Raw genomic sequence first — 20856 nt, 5'->3', positions numbered from 1 at the left:
GATATATGCCCAGGAGTGATATAGCTGGGTCCTCAGGAAGTACTATGTCCAATTTTCTGAGGAACTTCCCGACTGATTTCCAGAGTGGTTGTACTAGTTTAAAACACCACCAACAGTTGAAGAGTGTTTTTCTTTTTCAAAATTGTCACCAGCATCTGCTGTCACCTGAGTTTTTGATCTTAGCCATTCTGACTGGTGTGAGGTGGAATCTTAAGGTTGTTTTGATTTGCATTTCCCTGATGACTAGGAATGTTGAACATTTCTTTAGGTGCTTCTCAGCCATTAGATATTCCTCAGTTGAGAGTTCTTTGTTTAGTTCTGTACCCCATTTTAAAATAGGATTATTTGATTCTCTAAAGTTTAACTTCTTGAGTTCTTTGTATATATTGGATACCAGTCCTCTATCAAATGTAGGGTTGGTAAAGGTCCTTTCCCAATCTGTTGGTTGCTGTTTTGTTCTTTTGAAAGTGTCCCTGGCCTTACAGAAGCTTTGCAATTTTATGAGGTCCCATTTGTTGATTCTTGATCTTAGAGCATACACCACTGGTGTTCTGTTCAGGAAAATTTCCCTTGTGCCTATATGTTTTAAGCTCTTCCCCACTTTCTTTCTTTTTTTTTTTTTTCACAGCTAGGACTTTATTCATATTGCAGTCTCATTACATGTGGTCCAAGAATATTTAAATAAGAACTTAAATCAGAAGCTAAAGATTGGTCTTCAAACATCATAACCAACAATGCCACGTTTGCCTATGATCTCTCCGATATAAAACCACATCCACACCCCAGTGGCCACCAAACCATTCAGCACAGCTTCCTTAACTGTAAGGTGTCTGAAGATGCCAGTTTTAGCACTCTGGATTATTTTTTTCACACTCTGAATAGCTGTAGGGATTTCACCAGGGGTTGGGGGAACCAGCTCAACCTTGGTGTAGTGCCAAAATGTGGCCAATTGAGGCTTCGAGTAAGTCACAGCAACGGCCACCATCTACGGTGCCTTCTCTGAGAGATTACGGATGAACTTGGCCGTGGTCTAAGGTGGAAGGTATGTCTCCTCTTCCCCACTTTCTGTTCTGTTAGTTTCAGTGTACCTGGTTTTATGTGGAGGTCTTAGATCCACTTGGACTTGAGCTTTGTACAAGAGGATAAGAAGTGATCTATTTGCATTCTTCTGCATGCTGACTGCCAGTTGAACTAGCACCATTTGTTGAAGATGCTGTCCTTTTTCCACTGAGTGTTTTTTGCTCCTTTGTCAAATATTAAGTGATCATAGGTGTGTGGGTTCATTTCTGAGTCTTCGATTCTATTCTAGTATCAGACAGGTTTTTTTTTTTTTTTAATCATGATTTATTTGTAATACATCTTGAAGTCAGGGATGGTGATTTCCCCTGAAGTTTTTTTTTTTTTTTAATTGTTAAGAATGATTTTTGCTATCCTGGGTTTTTTATTATTCCAAATGAATTTGCAAATTACTCTTTCTAACTTTATGAAGAACTGAGTTGAAATTTTGATGGAGACTACATTGAATCTGTAGATTGCTTTTGGTAAAATGACCATTTTTACTATGTTGATCCTTCTAATCCATGAGCATGGGAGTTCTTTCCACCTTCTGAGATCTTCTTGAATTTCCTTCTTCAGAGACCTGAAGTTTTTGTCATACAGATCCTTCACTTGCTTCCTTAGGGTCACCCCAAGGTATTTTATATTCTTTGTGACTATTGTGAAGGGTGTTGATTCTCTATTTTTTTCTCAGCCTGTTTGTCCTTTGAGTAGAGGAAGGCTAGTAATTTGTTTGAGTAAATTTTATATCCAGCCACTTTGCTGAAGGTATTTATCAGCTGTAAAAGTTTACTGGTGGAATTTTTGGGGTCACTTAAGTATACTATCATATCATCTACAAATAGTAATATTTTGACTTTTTCCTTTTCAATTTCTATCCCTTTGACTTCTTTTTGCTGTCTGATTGCTCTGGCTAGTACTTCCAGTACTATATTGAATAGGTAGAGAGAGTGTGTACAGCTTTGCCTAGTCCCTGGTTTTAGTGAGATTGCTTCAAGTTTCTCACTATCTAGTTTGATGTTGGCTACTGGTTTGCTGTATATTGCTTTTACTATGTTTAAGTATGAGCCTTGAATTTCTGACCTTTCCAAAACATTTAACATGAAGTGCTGTTGAATTTTGTCAAATGCTTTGTCAGCATCTAGAGAGATAGATGGGCATTTTTTTTTTTCTTTCAGTTTGTTTATATAGTAGATGACATTGATGGATTTCCATATATTGAACCATCCTTGCATCCATGGGATGAAGCCTACTTGATCATGGTGAATGATTGTTTTTTATATGTTCTTGCATTCAGTTTTTATTGAGTATTTTTGCATCAATGTTAATGAGGGAAATTGGTCTAAAGTTCTCTTTCTTTGTAGGGTCTTTGTGTAGGAATGAGCATAATTATGGCTTCAAAGAATGAGTTGGGTAGTATTCTCTCTGTTTCTATTTTGTAGACTAGTTTGGAGAGTATTGGTATTAGGTCTCTATGAAGGTCTGATAGAATTCTGCACTAAACCCATCAGATCCTGGTCATTTTTGATTGGGGGGTTTTTGACAACTGCTTCTATTATTTTAGGGGTTATGGGGCTGTTTAGATTGTTTATCTGATCCTGCTTTAACGTTGGTACCTGGTATCTGTCTAGAAAATTGTCCATTTCCTCTAGATTTTCTAGTTTTGTTGAGTTTAGGCTTTTGTAGTAGGATCTGATGATTTCTTAAATTTCATCAATTTCTGTTGTTATGGCTCCCTTGCATTTCTGATTTTGTTAATTTGGATACTCTCTCTATGGCCTCTAGTTAGGCTGGTTAAGGGTTTATCAATCTTGATTTTCTCAAAGAACCAGCTCTTGTTTTTTTTTTTTTTTTTTTTTTTTTTTTTTGAAGAACTTTATTTTTTAAAAAAAAACAAAGATAAATGTACAAAATTTTAAGCATTTTTTTTAAGGTTTGATACTCTGCATTAAGGTCTTACTAGTTACAATGAGCAAAAAGCACATGTAAAACAGGATGTAACCCGGAATTAGTCAATGCTTTCTTGGTGTGTAAGGATTGAGCATAATGGTTTTTTTGTTTTGTTTTGTTTTGTTTTTTTCTTGAACTTCACACAGTCTGTGAGTTGTTTCTGGGGCAGTCTGAGCCTCTGGGGTTAGCATCCCACTATCAGTGACTGCATATTATGTCTGTTCTTTTGTGACTAGGTTATCTCACTCAGGATGATATTCTCTTGATGCAGCCATTTTCTTAAGAATTTGGTTAAGTTATTGTTTCTGATAGCTGAGTAGTACTCCATTGTGTAAATGTACCACAATTTTTGTATCCATTCATCTACTGAAGGACATCTGGGTTCTTTCCAGCTTCTGGCTATTATAAATAGAGCTGCTATGAACATTGTGGTGCATGTATCTTTGTTGTATATTGAAGTGTCTCTGGGGTATATGCCCAGAAGTGGAATAGCTGGATCTTCAGGTAGTACTAAGTCCAATTTTCTGAGGAATCGCCAGACTGATTTCCAGAGTGGTTGTATCAGTTTACAACCCCACCAACAGTGGAGAAGTGTTCCTCTTTCTCCACAACCTCGCCAGCATCTGCTGTCATCTGAGTTTTGGATCTTGGCCAATCTGACTGGTGTGAGGTGGAATCTCAGGGTTGTTTTGATTTGCATTTCCCTGATGGCTAAGGATGTTGAGCACTTCCTTAGATGTTTCTCAGCCATTTGATATTCCTCAATTGAGAAATTTTTGTTTAGCTCTGTACCCCATTTTTTAATAGGGTTGTTTGATTCTCTGGTGTCTAGCTTTTTGAGTTCTTTGTATACCTTAGATATTAGGCCTCTATCTGATGTGGAGTTGGTAAAGATCTTTTCCGATTCTGTTGGGTGCTGTTTTGTTTTCTTGACAATGTCCTTAGCCTTACAGAAACTTTGCAGTCTCATTAAGTCCCATTTGTTAATTTTTGACCTTAGAGCTTGAGCCATTGGTGTTTTGTTCAGAAAATTTTCTCCTGTGCCTATGTGTTCTAAGGTTTTCCCTACTTTCTCATCTAATAGTTTCAGTGTATCTGGTTTAATGTGGAGATCTTTGATCCACTTACACTTGAGCTTTGTACAAGGAGACTAAGACAGGGTCTATTTTCATTCTTCTGAATGCTGAGTGCCAGTTGGACCAACACCATTTGTTGAACAGGCTGTCTTTTTTCCATTGAATGTTTACAGCTCCTTTGTCAAAAATCAGGTGACCATATACGTGAGGGCTCATTTCTGGATCTTCTATTCTATTCCATTGATCCACGTGCCTATTTCTGTACCAGTACCATGCAGTTTTCAGCACAATTGCCTTGTAATATAGCTTGAGGTCAGGGATAGTGATTCCCACAGATGTTTTCTTGTTGTTGAGGATGAATTTCGTTATTCTAGGTCTTTTATTATTCCAGATGAAATTGCACATTGATCTTTCCAACTCAATGAAGAACTGTGATGGAATTTTGATGGGGATTGTGTTGAATCTGTAGATTGCTTTTGGTAGGATGGCCATTTTTAAAATGTTGATCCTTCCAATCCATGATCATGGGAGATTTTTCCATTTTCTGAGATCTTCTTCAATTTCCTTCTTTAGAGGTTTGAAGTTCTTGTCATACAGGTCCTTCACTTGCTTAGTTAGAGTCACACCACAGTATTTCATAGTTTTTGTGACTATTGTGAAGAGTATCTTTTCCCTAATTTCTTTCTCCACATGTTTGTCCTTTGAATAGAGGAAGGCTACTGATTTGTTTGAGTTAATTTTATATCCAGCCACTTTGCTGAACTTGTTTATCAGCTGTAGGAGTTCTCTGGTGGAATTTGTGGGTTCACTTAAGTACACTAGCATGTCATCTGCAAATAGTGATGTTTTTACTTCTTCCTTTCCAATTTGTATCCCTTTGATTTCCTTTTGCTGTCTAATTGCTTCAGCCAGGACTTCCAGTACTATGTTGAATAGGTAGGGGGAGAGTGGGCAGCCTTGTCGAGTCCCTGATTTTAGTGGGATTGCTTCAAGTTTCCCACCTTTAAGTTTGATGTTGGCTGTTGGTTTGCTGTATATTGCTTTTATTATGTTTAGGTATGGACCTTGGATTCCTGTTCTTTCCAGGACTTTTAACATGAAGGGGTGTTGAATTTTGTCAAATGCTTTCTCAGCATCTAGTGAGATGACCATGTGGTTTTTTACTTTGAGTTTGTTTATATGGTGGATTACATTGATGGATTTCCGTATGTTAAACCATCCCTGAATACCAGGGATGAAGCCTACTTGGTCATGGTGAATGATCGTTTTGATGTGTTCTTGGATTCGGTTTGCAAGAATTTTGTTGAGTATTTTTGCATCAATGTTCATAAGTGAGATTGGTCTGAAGTTCTCTTTCCTTGTAGGGTCTTTGTGTGGTTTAGGAATGAGGGTTATTGTAGCCTCAAAAAATGAGTTAGGTAGTATTCCATCTGATTCTATCTTGTGGAATAGTTTGGAGAGTATTGGTGTTATGTCCGCAATAAATGTCTGATAAAATTCTGCACTGAACCTGTCTGGACCTAGGCTTTTTTTGGTTGGGAGGCTTTTGATGACTTTTGATTTCTTTAGGTGTTATGGGATTATTTAGATGGTTTACCTGGTCCTGGTTTAAGTTTAGAATCTTGTATCTGTCTAGTAATTCATCCATTTCCTCCAGATTTTCCAACTTTGTGGAGTATAGGCTTTTTAGTAGGATCTGATGATTTCTTGAATTTTCTCAGTTTCAGTTGTTATGGCTCCACTTTACTTTCTGATTTTGTTAATTTGGATACTCTCTCTTTGCCCTCTAGCTAGTCTGGCTAGGGGTTTATCAATCTTGTAGATTTTCCCAAAGAACCAGCTCTTGGTTTTGTTGATTCTTTCAATGCTTCTTTTTGTTTTTATTTGGTCTCTTTCTGCCCTAAGTTTGATTATTTCTTGCTGTCTACTCCTCTTTGGTGTATCTGCTTCCTTTTGTTCTAGAGCTTTCAGCTGTGATGTCAAGTTGCTGATGTATGCTCTCTCCAGTTTCTTTTTGGAAGCGCTCAGAGCTTTGAGTTTTCCTTTCAGTACTGCTTTCATTGCAACCCATAGATTTGGGTATGTTGTGTTTTCGTTTTCATTGAATTCTAGAAAGTCCTTAATTTCTTTCTTTATTTCTTCTTTGACCCTGATATCGTTTAACAGAGCGTTGTTTAGTTTCCAGGTGTATGTGGGCTTTTTGTTGTCTTTGTTGTTGTTAAAGACCAGCCTTAGACTTTGGTGATCTGAGAGGATGCATGGGAGTATTTCAATCTTCTTATATCGATTGAGGCTCGTTCTGTGTCCAATTATGTGGTCAATTTTTGAGAAGGTGCCATGGGGTGGTGAGAAGAAGGTGTATTCTTTTACTTTAGGATGATATGTTCTGTAGATATCTATTAATTCCAGTTGGTTCATAGTTTCTGCTAGTTTTACAGTGTCCTTGTTCAGTTTCTGTTTCCATGATCTGTCCATTGGCGAGAGTGGGGTATTAAAGTCTCCCACTATTATTGTGTGGGGTGAAATGTATTTTTTGAGCTTTAGTAGGGTTTCTTTCATGAATGTGGGTGCTTTTATATTTGGAGCATGTATGTCAAGGATTGAGAGTTCCTCCTGATAGATTTCCCCTGTAATGAGTAAAAAGTGTCCTTCCTTATCTTTTTTGATAACTTTTGGTTGGAAATTTACTTTATTCGGTATTAGAATAGCTACTCCAGCTTGCTTCTTGGGGGCTGTTTGCTTGGAAGTTTTTTCCCAACCTTTTACTCTGAGATAGTGTCTGTCTTTGTCTCTGAGATGAGTTTCCTGTATGCAGCAAAATGCTGGATTTTGTTTATGTATCCAGTCTGATAGCCTATGTCTCTTTATTGGGGTGTTGAGTCCATTTATGTTAATAGATATCAAGGAATAGTGGTTGCTGTTTTCTGCTATTATTGCTTTTGTAGGTTGAGTTGTGTCTGTGTCTCTTTCTTCTTTTGGTTTTCTTGCTTAGGAATTTTCTTGTTTTTACTGGGTTGTAGTTCCCCTCATTCTATTGGGTTTTCCACCTATAATTCATTGTAGTGCTGGGTTTGTGGTCAGATATTGTGTAAATTTAGATTTGTCTTGAAATATCTTCATTTCTCCATTTATGGTGATTGATAGTTTTGCTGGGTATAGCAGCTTGGGCTGGCACTTGTGCTCTCTTTGGTCTGCAGGATGTCTGTCCAGGCTCTTCTAGCTTTCATAGTCTCTGTTGAGAAATCGGGTGTGATTCTGATTGGTCTGCCTTTATATGTTACCTGTCCTTTTTCCCTTACTGCTTTTAGTATTTTTTCTTTGCTTTGGGTACTTTGTGTTTTAACAATTATGTGTCGGGAGGAATTTCTTTTCTGGTCCAACTTATTTGGAGTTCTGAAGGCTTCTTTTATGCTCATGGTCATCTCATTCTTAAGGGTAGGGAAGTTTTCTTCTACAATTTTGTTGAAGATATTTACTGTGACTCTTAGTTGACATTCTTCTCCCTCTTCTATTCCTATTATCCTTAGGTTTGGTCTTCTCATTGTGTCCTGGATCTCCTGGACATTTTGGGTTAGGAGCTTTTTGGTTTTTGCATCTTCTCTGACTGTTTTGTCTATGTTTTCAATGTTGTCTTCGGCCCCCGAGATTCTCTCTTCCATCTCTTGTAGTCTATTGGAAATGCTTGCATCTGTGACTCATGATTTCTTTTTTAGGTGTTCTACCCCTAGGGTTATCTCTTTTAGTGTTTTCTTTATTGTGTCAATTTTCGTTTTAAATTCCTTCTTCCATTCCTTCATCTCTTTGGTTCTGTTTTCCTCTAGTTCTTTGGGTTCTTTGAGTGTTTTTCTTGTTTCCTCTTTAAAAGCTTCTGATTCTTTTTGCTTTTCCTCCCGTTCTTGTTTAAGGATCTCTATCATCATCTTGAGGTATGATTTTAGGTCTGCGTCTTCTTTTTCTGGAATGTTTGGCATTCCGCTGTTTGCTGTGATGGGAGAGCTGGGTACTGGTGTTGCCAGGTTGTCTTGGTTTCCTTGGGATATGCTCTTTCACTTTCCTCTTGCCATCTTGTTGTCAGTGATATGTTCTTGCCTTTCCCTTGTACCTGGTCTGTGTCCCTGGATCTCCGCTGGTCCAGGTGGCGGATGGTACTGAGCCCTGTTCTGCGCCCCAAAGCCGCCAGGTGGGAACAGAGGTCCCAATGCTGGGTTCCTGGTCCCTGGATCAGGCAGGGGAGGGGCGCGCTTTCCGTGTGCACTCAGAAGAGATCTCTCTGCCTCCTGGGTACTCGTAACCCCAACCTCACCAGGCCTTTACCTTTGGGAACTGCTTGTTCAGGTGGCAGATGGCCAGCTCTTGGTTTTATTGATTCTTTCTATAGTTCTTTTTGTTTCTATTTGGTTGCTTTCAGCTCTGAGTTTGATTATTTCCTGCATCTACTCCTCTTGAGTGTATCTGCTTCTTTTTGTTCTAGAGCTTTCAGCTGTGCTGTCAAGTTGTTAGTGTAAGCTCTCTTCAGTTTTGTTTTTTCTTTTGAGGTGCTCAGTGCTATAAGTTTTCCTTTTAGCACTGCTTTCATTGTATCCCATAAGTTTGGGTATGTTGTTCCTTCATTTTCGTTAAATTCTAAAAAGTCTTTGATTTCTTTCTTTATTTTTTTCCTTGACCAAGCTATCATTGAGTAGATCATTGATTAGCTTCCATGTGTATGTGGAATTTTTGTTGTTTTTGTTTTTATTGAAGACCAGCCTTAGTCCATGGTGATCTGATAGGATGTATGGGGTTATTTCAATCAGCTCCTATCTGTTGAGGCCTGTTTTGTGACTGACTCTATGGTCAGTTTTGGAGAAGGTACCATGAGGTGCTGAGAAGAAGGTATATTCTTTTGTTTTAGGATGAAATATCCCATAGATGTCTGTTAAATTCATTTGGTTCACAACTTCTCTTAGTTTCACTGTGTCTCTGTTCAGTTTCAACTCAGTGGTGTCAGGTGATGTTTTTCTGGAAGCTGTCTTGTGAGAGGCTATTTTGCTGAAGCAGACACGTGAGAGGGCACGTGATGCTTAGAAAAAAATATAAACAGAACTCCAGAGACAGTGAGAGGAAGCTCTCACATTGATATGCCTTACAACACTATGCTGGTCTCCACTTCACAGAGAGAAAAGCACCAATGAACTAACTTCTGGTCTTTCACTGGAGTCTTGCTGCTTTGACATGTGCTGATTGGTGGAGCACTACAGTGCCTCTGGATTAGCAGCTGCTACTGATTTGTGTTTGATGTTTGCTGTTGGACTGACTGCTGGTGTCCTGACTATGAAGAAATCACTTTTTTGGGGTAGCAAGCTTTTATTTAAATCTTACATACCTCAAGCTTTATAAAAAGCCAACATAATTGAAAATTCGGGTTTTCCCTCTTAAGCCTGCAGTATCCAAAGCTTGAACAGTTAATTTAAGAATAAGCAAAACCAAACAACAGAACCCTGCGGCAGATCTTGCTGCAATACTCTAAAAAAAAACTCAGTGAACTTAATATTTACAAAAGTCATTTTAACTCAAAGGCTACAAAATCAAAATCATATTAATTTTTACAAAGAAGGGAGAGGGCTTCATAATACCAGTTTAGAAATTCATCTTTTTCTCATTAAATTTAGCCACAAATCAAATTCCTGTGTTCCCTTTTTAGGAAATCCTCTTGAAGAAGAGGCTGAACACAAACCCGGAAGAGTAACTGCCTGAGCCAGTGTTCCGTCATACCGCGCGAAGATCGTAGAGTTCAGGGCTAATCTCTGCAACTTGATCTGGACCTTGAACGAGATCTAGACTGGGACTGTGAAGGTTTTTTGGGGGAGGGGACACGGAGCAAGCCTTCGAGGGTGGAGCAGACGAATGGGATGGAGACTGACTTCGGGATCTGAATTTTGACTTTATATCCCCTTTTCGATTTTCTTTGGCGGACTGAGAACGTGACCTACTTCGTGAAGTCCCATACTTACCCTTAGATCTGCTTCTTGAGTGTGAATGGGAACCCCATCAGATTTAGGCTTAGATTTGCTCTTTGATCTGAATTTCCTGCTTTTTGAGCAGAATGGGGATTGACCTTTGATCTGAGACCTCCGGGAGCGACTTTTTAAGATACTTCCGAGATCTACTGCGGCTGCTTCTTAGACTCCTACTCCGAGATCTTCTAGACCGTGATCTGGATCTACTTCTAGACCCAGGCCTATGGCTTATTCGTGGCTTATCTTCAATAACCCTAATATTTCTGCCATTTATTTCTGTGCTGCCCATTTTATCCAATGCATGCTTCATGTCAGAGTATTATCCAAATTCAATTACACCTCCACTTGTCTTTGTGAGCATCTGCGTAAGTTGCCTCTCCTGCTCGCCGCATGAAATTCTTCATGTCTTGCCAATGAAGAGTAAAAAGTTGTCAAAGGACACTGATTCCTTGCCCTAGGGCCCTCGCCTCTGCAGGTAATTGCTCCCGGAAGTTTCTTGAGATTTGAGTTCCCAAAATAACCACAGAAGGTCCGGATGACCTCTGTGGAATGTTTCAACGCCCTAGGTGTGCCCCGGGTGTACAGCTAAAAAAATGTATGATTCTTCCCCTTTGAATTTCCTCATTGTCCCCTTTGAATTTCCTCATTCCCCCTGTCCTCCCCCTCTTTTGTGGTTTTTGCCTTTATAAGCCCGTTACAAATTCAGGCCGGGGTCGAACTCCTCTACCCCTGCGTGGTGTATAAATCTCGACCACAGCATGCTGGCCTGAGATCTCACTCTGTTTCACTTTCAATAAACTTCCTCGTGGGATTGCAGCAAGTCTGGTCTCGGTGCCTCGCTGGGTGCGCGCCTCTCCTGAGATTTGAGTGAGGGTCTCCCTTCGGAGGTCTTTCACCAACTGCAACGACTAGACAGATTTTCTACAACAAGTCTGTAATTTGTACGAACAGGTGGTCCATGTTTGTCCCTGTCAGAAGTCCTCCAACGCCTGTACCTCCACCACTGCGGCTTCTGTAGCTGTAGCCACTGTGGTCGCGGCTCGGACCCGGCAGTGCTCTACGATCGATCCAGCTCGCTGCACAGTTCCCTGATGTTCAGCTCGTAATCGGCATCGTCCGGATCACGGGAGTCCTCGAACTCCACGAAACTGTACCCATTTTTGAGATTGATTTCAGAGTCAGCCGGAGCCGATGAAAAACTGCTGGATGTCCTCGCAGACTGTGTACCTCAGGCTCCTTATGTAGACGCGGCATAATGGTCAAAACCTACAGAACCCTTGACAGAGGGTGCCTGACACCAACTGATACTTCGACAACACAGCCGCCACACTGAAGGCTCAGGGGACACCATGGAAGAAGGGGTGGAGGGGTCACAGAAGCCAGGGGCTCAGGGCATCTGTCTATAAATTACAGGGAAGCTGTACTCACTAAATCTCACCAATGTGGCCACCTAAATAAAACCTAAAAAGTGACAACAGCTGACATGCCATGGTGGATGGGGGAATCAAGGCCTTGCCCCTAGATGAAGAAACACTAGCAAGGAGTGACCACTAGGAGAGGAATTAGCCAGTCTGCTCATGACAGGAGCCCCAGACAGGAGAACAGAAGCAACCAGCCCTAAACACATGTATATATGCATGAGTGACACTAAATAAACTCTGCAGGTGATATTTGTAAATGTGAGGTCAAGCGTGTGTGTGCAACAAGGCCACGCTTTGGGTTCATTAAACTTCATTTCATGAAAATGTCAACACCGGTGAGCACTGTGCTTTCGGTACATTTGCCCTCCGGAATGTTAGTGGAAGCATTTCCACCAATGAGCGGGTCATGGATGGCACCCTCTGTTCTGCTGACCATCCTGCCCTCCACCTCCAACACAGCCTTCGGCGATCTCCTGGATCTGGTAGATGTCAGAGAACAGCTCTCCATGGCTGATGAGGTCCGGGTAGATGATCATGGTGATGGCTGGGGACAGCTGCTCTAGCTTGATAGTGCAGAGGGAGCGTGGTGGAGCCAGAGCAGCACGGGGGTGGGGGTCTATGGCAAGTGAAAAAGCAGGTTTATTTTTGTTTTGTTCTTTGGATTATCGGCTAAATATTTTATTAGATTGGTAGGGCTGCCTGAATAATGCGGGGAGGTTATAGTCAGTAAAAGTGCACTTAGGGGAAGAAGCACAAGGGAGGAGGCCCAGGAGATATGAAAGCAGAGCTGAGCCATACCAGAGAGACAAATCGATGTTCATATGTTGTCTATGTGCCAGGTCCTGTGGGTACGCATGTGCATGTATGCATGCGTGTGTCAGTGTGTCTATGCATGTACATGTGTGTTCTCAGAATTTTGTGTACATATACCATAATGATACCTGTGACCTACTCATGTATCACTGATATTTTTACATAATAATAGAACTAAAAGCAGTATCCTGGCCGCCTGGGGCTCCCTTGTATAATGTAACCTGTTGCAGCAAGAGCAACACAGAGAAAGAGTCAGTCACGAGGACCCATTGAGAATCAGAGCTGACCTGCTTAAGAATCTCTCTAGGGACTTATTCATCCTCTCAGGTCTGAAGATGACTTCAAGTCCCTCTGGCCATTATTTGAAAGTGGAAGTTTGGAAAACTATGGTTCCCCTTGGACACAAAGACTATGGGGGATGAAACCTTATTCAGAAGTCTCTTGAGTGCTAGAGAGACAGTTCAGCCATTAAAGGCTAGGGCTCAAAACCAAATTTTAAATAGCTCAGTTCCCAGAAGTCCCTTGCCTGCATCCCCTAGGACAGAGCCAAGGGAAGCCCAGGGAAACCAAGATTCTCAGCTTTGCGCATTGTGGGAAGGATGTGCTCTGGGCATCTCCTCCACACTCACCAGGTTTGGCCTCGGGATGGAGGAAAGGATAAATCTTATTCACATCCATTTCTCCTAAAGGTGCCCAGCTGGGGAACCCAGAATTGGGTAAGTTGTGAGGAGAGGGAGATCCCCACTTAGGAACCTTCTAGCTATGTTCTGAGAAGAAAGGCACCTCTTTCCCTTCCTCTGGTCTCAACTGAACCTTGTAACTGTCCCTTCTACCAAGTAAGGTTTACCCTCCTCCTTTGGGGAGATAATATGTGTAACATTCAGAAGCTGAGTCTCTAACTGTGGTCTGATTTTAACTATATCCAATTCAGAATCTCAGGTCTTGTGCTAAACCCTGGGAATGCAGTAGGAACGGAGCACATTGTGACTCACTAAAGCTAGAAGGCTTTGGAAGGGCTCGGGAACACAGCCCTTACATCCATTTTAACGGCCCCCTCCATCTGGCTTCCATGAAACTGTGGCCACCTCTGCTTCGAGTAGCAAACAGAATGACAGGGATTTCTATTCAGTAGTAAATGCACTCCCACAAAAATACCCAGACATGTCTTTCTTAGCAGGTCTTAAATGGAATGGAGCTTAGAAACCATCTAGTTTTCCAGATTTTTCTTCCTTACATTTCTTGGATTGGTGCATGGTGCCCACTGCATACATGTGGGTCCAGAAGACAACTTGTAAGAGGTCAGCACTCTCCTCCCACTCCGGGTCCAGGGACAGGACTCGGTTCATCGTCCTTGCTGGCAAGCACCCGCACTGGTTAAACCATCTGACCTACTCCACTGATACCTTCTTTATTATAAACATTACAAGTGATTTGCAAACCTAGAGGACAGAGAGGGGTTTGTACCTCATGATGTGTCAACAGTGCCTCTAGCACTTATTCAGACATCACTATGGTCTGTCTCCTAGAGGCCAAAATGTTTGCTGCTGATTTCCTGGGCCAGTCATTCCTCTTGCAGCTTGAACTTCACTCTCTTGGGAAGAAGAACAGAAGCCTCTCAGTGTCCTGGGATCTGCCCTCGGCTTCCTCCCATCCTTCCTCCTGATTTCTAATCTTCCTTCCCCTTCCCTGTCTCCCCAGGTCTCCTCTACACACTTTCCACACACCTTCTCCACTTCGGGCAGGAGCTCACTGCCCTGAGCTAGAAAGTACTGAGGATCCACAGAGAAGTAAAGCCACATCCGGGCAACTGCCCACACCCCGCTTTAGGCGCTACCACGGAGTCAGCCCAGCAGCGCCATTCACCATCCTGGGCCCACAGCACAGCTGAGCTGTCTCTTCAGTACTGGTCTCTCAGCTTGAATGCTTCATGGAAGTTAGAAATGTCACTGAGTTTGTGCTCCAGGGACTAACCAGCAGCCCTTGGAGCCAGGTACTGCTCTTTGTACTGTTCTTGGTGATTTACCTCTTGACCCTCGGGGGCAACCTGCTGATGCTGATGCTGATCAGCTTTGATGCCCACCTCCGTACCCCCATGTACTTCTTCCTGAGATACCTCTCTTTTATGGATGCTTTCTACTCTTCAGTCATTACGCCCAAGTTGCTGAGGAACCTTATTTCTGAGGGGAAAACCATATCCTTCATTGGGTGTTTCGTGCAGATTGCCCTGGTCATATTTTCTGGGGCCACTGAAGCCTGCCTTCTTTCTGCCATGGCCTATGACCGGTTCCAGGCTGTGTGCCACCCTCTGTTGTATGTGGTCACTATGAATGGAAAAATTTGTTCTGGGATGGTGGCTGCATCCTTGGTCATAGGAATGAGTGTTGGCCTGGTAAACACCCTCCTGTTAGCTCAGGAGAACTATTGTGGCCCGAACCTCATCCACAGTTTTGCCTGTGAGCTTCCTCCAGTGCTCCTGTTGGTCTGTTCTGACCCCCACATAACTGTTGCCTCCATGCTGACCACACTGGTGATCTTGGGTTTTGGTTCAATTGTCCTCCTGCTGGGATCTTACAGCAGAATCATCAAGACAGCCCTGGGCATCAACTCAGCCACTGGTCGGAGCAAGATCTTCTCCACCTGTTCTTCCCATTTCCTTGTGGTTACCATCTTTTATGGTTCAGGAGTGTTCAGGTGTGTCAAGTGGTAGTCCCTACTCAGAAGTGCCGAGCATCCCTCTCCTAACCACTCTTGACCTAAAGAACAGCACAGTCATGTGGCTAGAAGGAGCCATTCTGAAGCTCTGTCTTGGATATCAAGGGCTGGAGCTCCTCTACAGCTCTGCAGTGGACTGGCTGAGAGGTTTTCAAATAAGGAGGGAGAGAGGGAGACAAAACAAAGAGACAGGAAGGAGGGAAAGATTGAGGGAGGAAAAAGAGGGAGAGAAGAGAAAGAGACATTGAGGGAGGGAGGAGGAAAGAAGTGATTGGGTGGAGTAAAGTGAGAGAAAGAGAGAGGAAACCCTGTAGGCCAGGCATAGGGGCACATTCCTTCAATCCCCAGTATCAGGAGTATAATGGTTTTAAAGCTGGGTGCCTAGTGATACCTGTTTTCCAGAAGAAACAGGAGTCCATTTTTTTTCCAGGATGAATTGTCTGTTCTAGAATGCAGCTTGGCCAAAGACTAATACCACACTAATCTATGATTTGAGTTCTCAAAGAAAAACTTAGAATCTTTGGTAGATTTTTATGTAGTGCTTGAGAAAGAAGAGAAGTCCAGCATCTTTGATGGAGACACCAGCTCCCTTCCTACTAGGAGTTGATGTCAGCACAGTTGGTCCACACTGTTATTATTAGGCACTAACTGTTCACTAACTTCTGGGTGTAGCCAGGCTCCATATTGGTGTGAGGTCACTCCTACTGCTTTAACCCCCATGTCAGGTAAACAGCTTGAGTTTGCAGAGGGATGAAGTATTCATCAGAAATCCCAAAGCAAGATGGCTGTGACCCCAGCTAAGTGTATCCCATGATCTTGCCCTGTCTCAAGGAAGCGCTGTGACCATTGAGGTTCCCCTACCTAAGACAGATAAATAACGCCTGTGCTTCTGCTGCTGAGCTGGATGTGAGTACACTGCCCAGTGTTTGTCCCCTTTGCTGTGTCAGGGAGAGAATTGATGAGGTAAAGCTGGGTATGGGAGAACTCCCCACGGCTGAGGATAAATGTCAGAGATGCCATAAAGCGTCCATAAGATTTCTCCTACTGATTTCACAGAAATTTAGAAAAAGAGATGATTTAAAATAATAGATAGCTGAATACCTTCCCCTTAAAGACTGTGTGTGCACATGTGTGCATGTTTGTGTCTCTGTTCATATGTGTATATGCATGTGTGTGAGTGTGCATGTATGCATGTGTGTATGTGTGTCTGTGTTCTTCTGTGTTTGTATGTATATGTATGTATGTATATATGTGTATGTACTTGTGTGTATGTTTGTATGTTAGTAGGTATGTATGTGTGTTGTGGATGCATGAGTATATGGATGTGTGTGCATATATAGGTATATGGGTATGTATGTGTGTGTATATATGGGTATATGTGTGTCTGTATGTAGTTGTATGTGTGTATGTCTTTGTGCTCACGTGTGTTTGAGTATTTATGTATGTCTGTATGTATGCATGTTTATATGTTTATTTGTGTGTATATGTATGTATGTATCTGTGAATATACATGCATGTGTGTCTGTGAGTATATGTGTTTGTATATGTATGTGTGTGTGCATGCACTCACATGTGTGCAGAGATCTCAGGAGGACATTAGATCCTCTGAAGCTAGAGGTACAGGAGGGCCTGAGCTGTCTGACATGTGCTCAGAAGTGAACTACAGTCCTCCATTAACACAGCTGTGTCCCTGACAGGAGCTATCTGTCTCCCCAGCCCTCGACCTTTTAAATCAAGTCCACAGTCCATGAGAACATTCTGGATATGTCACATTTGTCCCAGTGAAGGTGATGCTGTTGAAAAATGTAATGATGTTTCTTTGAGAAATAACCCGAGAAATACTAAGATACATCCAATGATTTAATCTCAGGATGTTAAATTGACGCCACATGTTCTGTTTAATCCACTTTCATCTCACGTTATTCACAGACTTTGGCTCCTTCCCAAGCCAAAAAAAAAAAAAAAAAGTGAGAATAAAAATATTATTCTGCCAGGCATTATAAAAATAATGTGCTGGGGCTGAAGAGATGGCTCAGTGGTTAGAAACAATTGCTGCTCTTGCAGAGGACCCAGGTTAGGTTCCTACCACCTACATGGAGGCTCACGACATCCGGTTCCAGGGGACCAGGATCCGTCTCCTGAACACCATGAGTACCAGGCATCCACACGGTGCACATGCACATGTACATGCAAACACTCCAACACACAGGGTGTGGTGATGATGATGATGGTGATGATGACGATGATGATTTACTGTGATTGAGAGTAATTGTCAGGGCCATGATATGAGAAACAATAACAATTTTGTGAACTAGACAAGTAGTTTTACAAAGGAAACAATCATCACTGAGTGAGAGTCTCCTGTTTCAGAATTGTTGTGATTATAGAAAAGGGGTAGTGCTGTTGTCATGGCCACAAGCCATGATGCTTGGAAGAGTGGGAAGGAGGTGGAAAGGACTTGGTCTGATCCTAACCAGAGCCCCTCAGTCCACAGAACTTGTTCTCCTCTCTGTGCATTCACTCCTGACTGGAAGCCTGTGAGGGCAGAAGTGACCGACTTCCCAGTGAGGGTGACAATGACAGTGGAATGAGGTTCCAAACTAACACCCAGCCTGACCACAAAGAGAACTTAGTGAACAGTTGGTGCTGACAGGTCCCCTGTTGCCATGGTGACCCTGAGGTACACTTTGAGCACTCTGAGGGAGTGGGATGGACCACAGACTTGGGTGGTATCCTGATCCCCATCCTGAGTTCCTGAGTTCACGTTGCTCCTTTGTGTAATTCCTCCTAAGGTACATGACTCCAGCATCCGGCTCAGCTTTGGAACAAGTGTTTTCTTTGCAGTACAGTGTGGTGACCCCACTGCTAAATCCCCTCATCTACAGCCTGAAAAACAAGGACGTCAAGGCGGCTCTGAGGAGGATGCTGAGCAGGAAGTGCAGACTGACCTTGTAGGCAGACTCTCCTGCTCCATCAGGGGTAGGAGTTGTAGGGAAGGTGCTGGAAAAGGTCTTGCCATCTCTCTGTCCCCTCCAGAGAATAGTTTCTCATCCTCTGCTGCCCTGCCCCCTAGTGGAAGTATATTAGGAACCCTCCAGAATAGAGCAGTGACACCTGAGCCATCCAAAAGACCCACTTAGTAACTAGAAAATCCTCGGAGCTTCACTATTCATTTCCATGCTATTGGTTTTCTGTGAATCAGTCTCTCTGACCACCAGGGAGAACAGTGCCATATTCTGTGTAAGTATCAACTTGCCTCAGTTAGATTCAATTCCCATTTGTTTCCATCTTTCCCACCCACCCCCAAAATTTCATTGCAAGACCTAAAAGTCAAAGTATCTGAAAAAGAAACAAATTAACTGTGTCTCTAGAGTCCTGTGTGGAGACCCAGCTCACCGAATCCACAGTAGTTACTTGTGAGCCACCTCAGGGCTGAATGAAGAAGTAGTTAATCCATCTGAAGATGCTCTTCTCCTGTGTGAGCCTAGGAGACTCGGAAGGTGAGGACCACCAACCAATTTTAAGTGTCCTGAGGACAGAACTCCTAATAGCTTCTGTGTCCCCGTGGTCTCATATATGCAGTTACTTAATAGTTGGTTACATTAGATAAATGACAGAGATTAGTGACTGATGGTGGAAGGGAAGGGACAGAACCCTGAAGAGGAACGCTGCCTTGGCAAGGACTGTGTCAGAGAAAATATCGCAGAGGAGAATCAGAAGAGGATGCAGGGGACTCCATCTTGTAGAACACTATCCCGCATCCTCACTGAGCTCACCGAGGGCTCTAGGACGCCTTCCCAATTCCCACCTGACCTCCCACAGAACCTGAGTAGCTTCAGCTTCCAGAACTGTTCCAGCCCTAGAGGGAAGAGAAGTTGCAGAGGCAGAACAAATGCCCAGCTGCCATCCTCTGGGACACTGCTCACAAGAGTCCACCCAGACAGAGCCTCAGTCTCCCATTCTGCTTCTTCCCAGATGTCAAGAGGACTGCTTATGTCATGTCTGCTGCCATAAAGGGTAGAGTGTGGCTTGGTGATGTGATACGTGCATAGGAGAGGAAGGGAACAGCACCCTCATCATCCCATGTGAGGTGACTGCATCTGACTGTCATTTTACTTGGAAGTAAAGCTGTCTATCAGATGAGATAATCATGTTTAACTGAGTCAAAAAGACTAACATTTGTTTTCACAAGACAACTGGTAATTCTGCTAATCCATTTTTAATTATTGAAAAATAAATTTGCAATCTAGTGTGGGAAAGAAGTGGAGTCCAGGCACCAGTGCATGCCTAAGGGCTGCTAGTGCTGACTTCAAATGTCCTCTGCTGTAGCTTGTACTAGAGAACATGGTCAGTGTGCTTTACTTACAGCGTGTTTTCCCACTTAACACACAAAAGCCGAACTAAGGGAAAGTACATTTTTAAAGAATTTATTCATTTATTATATAAGTACACTGTCGCTATCTTCAGACACTCCAGAAAAGGACATCAGATCTCATCACAGATGGTTGTGAGCCACCATGTAGTTCCTGGGATTTGAACTCAGGACCTGCGAAAGATCAGTTAGTGCTCTTAACCACTGAGCCATCTCTCCAGACCAGAAAAGATATTTTAAAGACTGTTCTGTACATCCAGTTGTATGATAACCTTCTGTAGCAATAAATTACTTGTTTAAAAAAAAAAACTGATTCCATGCTGGGTCTCATGCTGGTTCTTGCTCCCCCACTCTAGAGCAAGGTTGTAGGACCTTGTCTCTCCTGTCTTCCTGGTGTAGTTTCTCAGTTGGAGGGGTAATCATTCAACCCCATGTGCAGTCCTGCTGTGATACACTACCATGGGCCATCCACAGCATTTGATCTGATGCACAGCCAACCACCATTTGTAACCATCCATCCACCATTTGTAATCATCCATCCACCATTTGTAACCATCCATCCACCATCTGTAGCATTCTATTTGATACACCAAGATCCACCATCTGTAACATTGTATCTGATGCACCGCCATCCACCTTCCCTAACTCTTGATCCCACCTGCAGTCCTGCAGTCGCCCACTGCTCTTCACCATCCTCACAGAAGCCACACTGTGAGAGTCTCAAATCTTGGACCTTGAATTCTCAAAGCGGTAAAGCTAATAAAAGCATTCCCTCATGAGAGAGGTGCCTCAGGCATTCACAGTAATAACACAAAGGCAGAGAAGATGGCCAGCACCTTGACACTCATTAGCACAGCACAGCTTTGGTGGCATTTCTTCTCTCACCATTTGGTGGAGCTGCTTCCTTATATTTTTCAACCATGAGGCTGTCTGAAGCAAGTTAATGGCCAAGAGGAAAACATGCAAATTTAAATGAGCCCCAACTCTGCCCTGTCCCAGGCACCCATGATCAGGACATGAATAAACTCTGAGGTCTGGAAGAAACCTTTGTACCATGACTAGTATGAGAAAAATAACATGCAGTGTCACAGGAGAGACTTCATACTGTGTGTATTATTACCAGTGTAAGGACAGATACCAGTTATTTCATGGGAGTGTTTTCACAGATGCAAGGCAGATCTACACACACACACACACACACTCACACACACACACACACACACACACACCCCTCATTGATACCTATAGATTTCCTAAGCATAGGAGCTTAGTCCGCACTCCAGCATGGAATCCATGAGCCTGCACCCCCTGGCTGAGAGCTGGTCAGTTGATGGTGCTCTGGGATGAGAGTCTGTTTTCCTTAAGAGTGCGGTAGGTTGACCAGGCAACAGTGACCAGCCCCACACCCAGGAGAACAGGGGTGGCACTGGTTGGTTCTGGTGAGCTGTGTTCAAACAGAG

At 42.8% G+C, this 20856-nt stretch overlaps 1 protein-coding gene and 2 pseudogenes across 3 annotated transcripts; 1 reads left to right on the top strand and 2 right to left on the bottom strand.

Annotated features, from left to right (window-relative positions):
• Positions 1–715: 715 nt before the first annotated feature.
• Positions 716–9831, bottom strand: LOC308438172 (ATP synthase subunit g, mitochondrial-like; annotated as a pseudogene). Its single transcript has 2 exons — positions 9796–9831; positions 716–1030 (listed from the first exon to the last, which is right to left on the bottom strand). The product of its transcript is annotated as an ATP synthase subunit g, mitochondrial-like (transcript).
• Positions 9828–13658, bottom strand: LOC308438171 (annotated as a pseudogene). Its single transcript has 4 exons — positions 13547–13658; positions 11933–12115; positions 10975–11333; positions 9828–10489 (listed from the first exon to the last, which is right to left on the bottom strand). The product of its transcript is annotated as an uncharacterized misc_RNA (transcript).
• Positions 13659–14239: 581 nt separating this feature from the next.
• Positions 14240–17979, top strand: LOC308438411 (olfactory receptor 5BS1-like; the record flags this gene model as incomplete). The annotated part of the gene is made up of 2 exons (XM_080939769.1): positions 14240–15003; positions 17817–17979. The coding sequence occupies 2 exons, from the start codon at positions 14240–14242 to the stop codon at positions 17977–17979; spliced, it is 927 nt and encodes a 308-aa protein (XP_080795895.1).
• Between the last annotated feature and the right edge of the window lie 2877 nt (positions 17980–20856).

The sequence above is a fragment of the Micromys minutus genome (assembly GCF_963924665.1).
Source record: "Micromys minutus genome assembly, chromosome: 27".
In the NCBI taxonomy this organism is placed as follows: Eukaryota; Metazoa; Chordata; class Mammalia; order Rodentia; family Muridae; genus Micromys; species Micromys minutus.
This window is presented reverse-complemented; position numbering and strand designations above follow the sequence as displayed.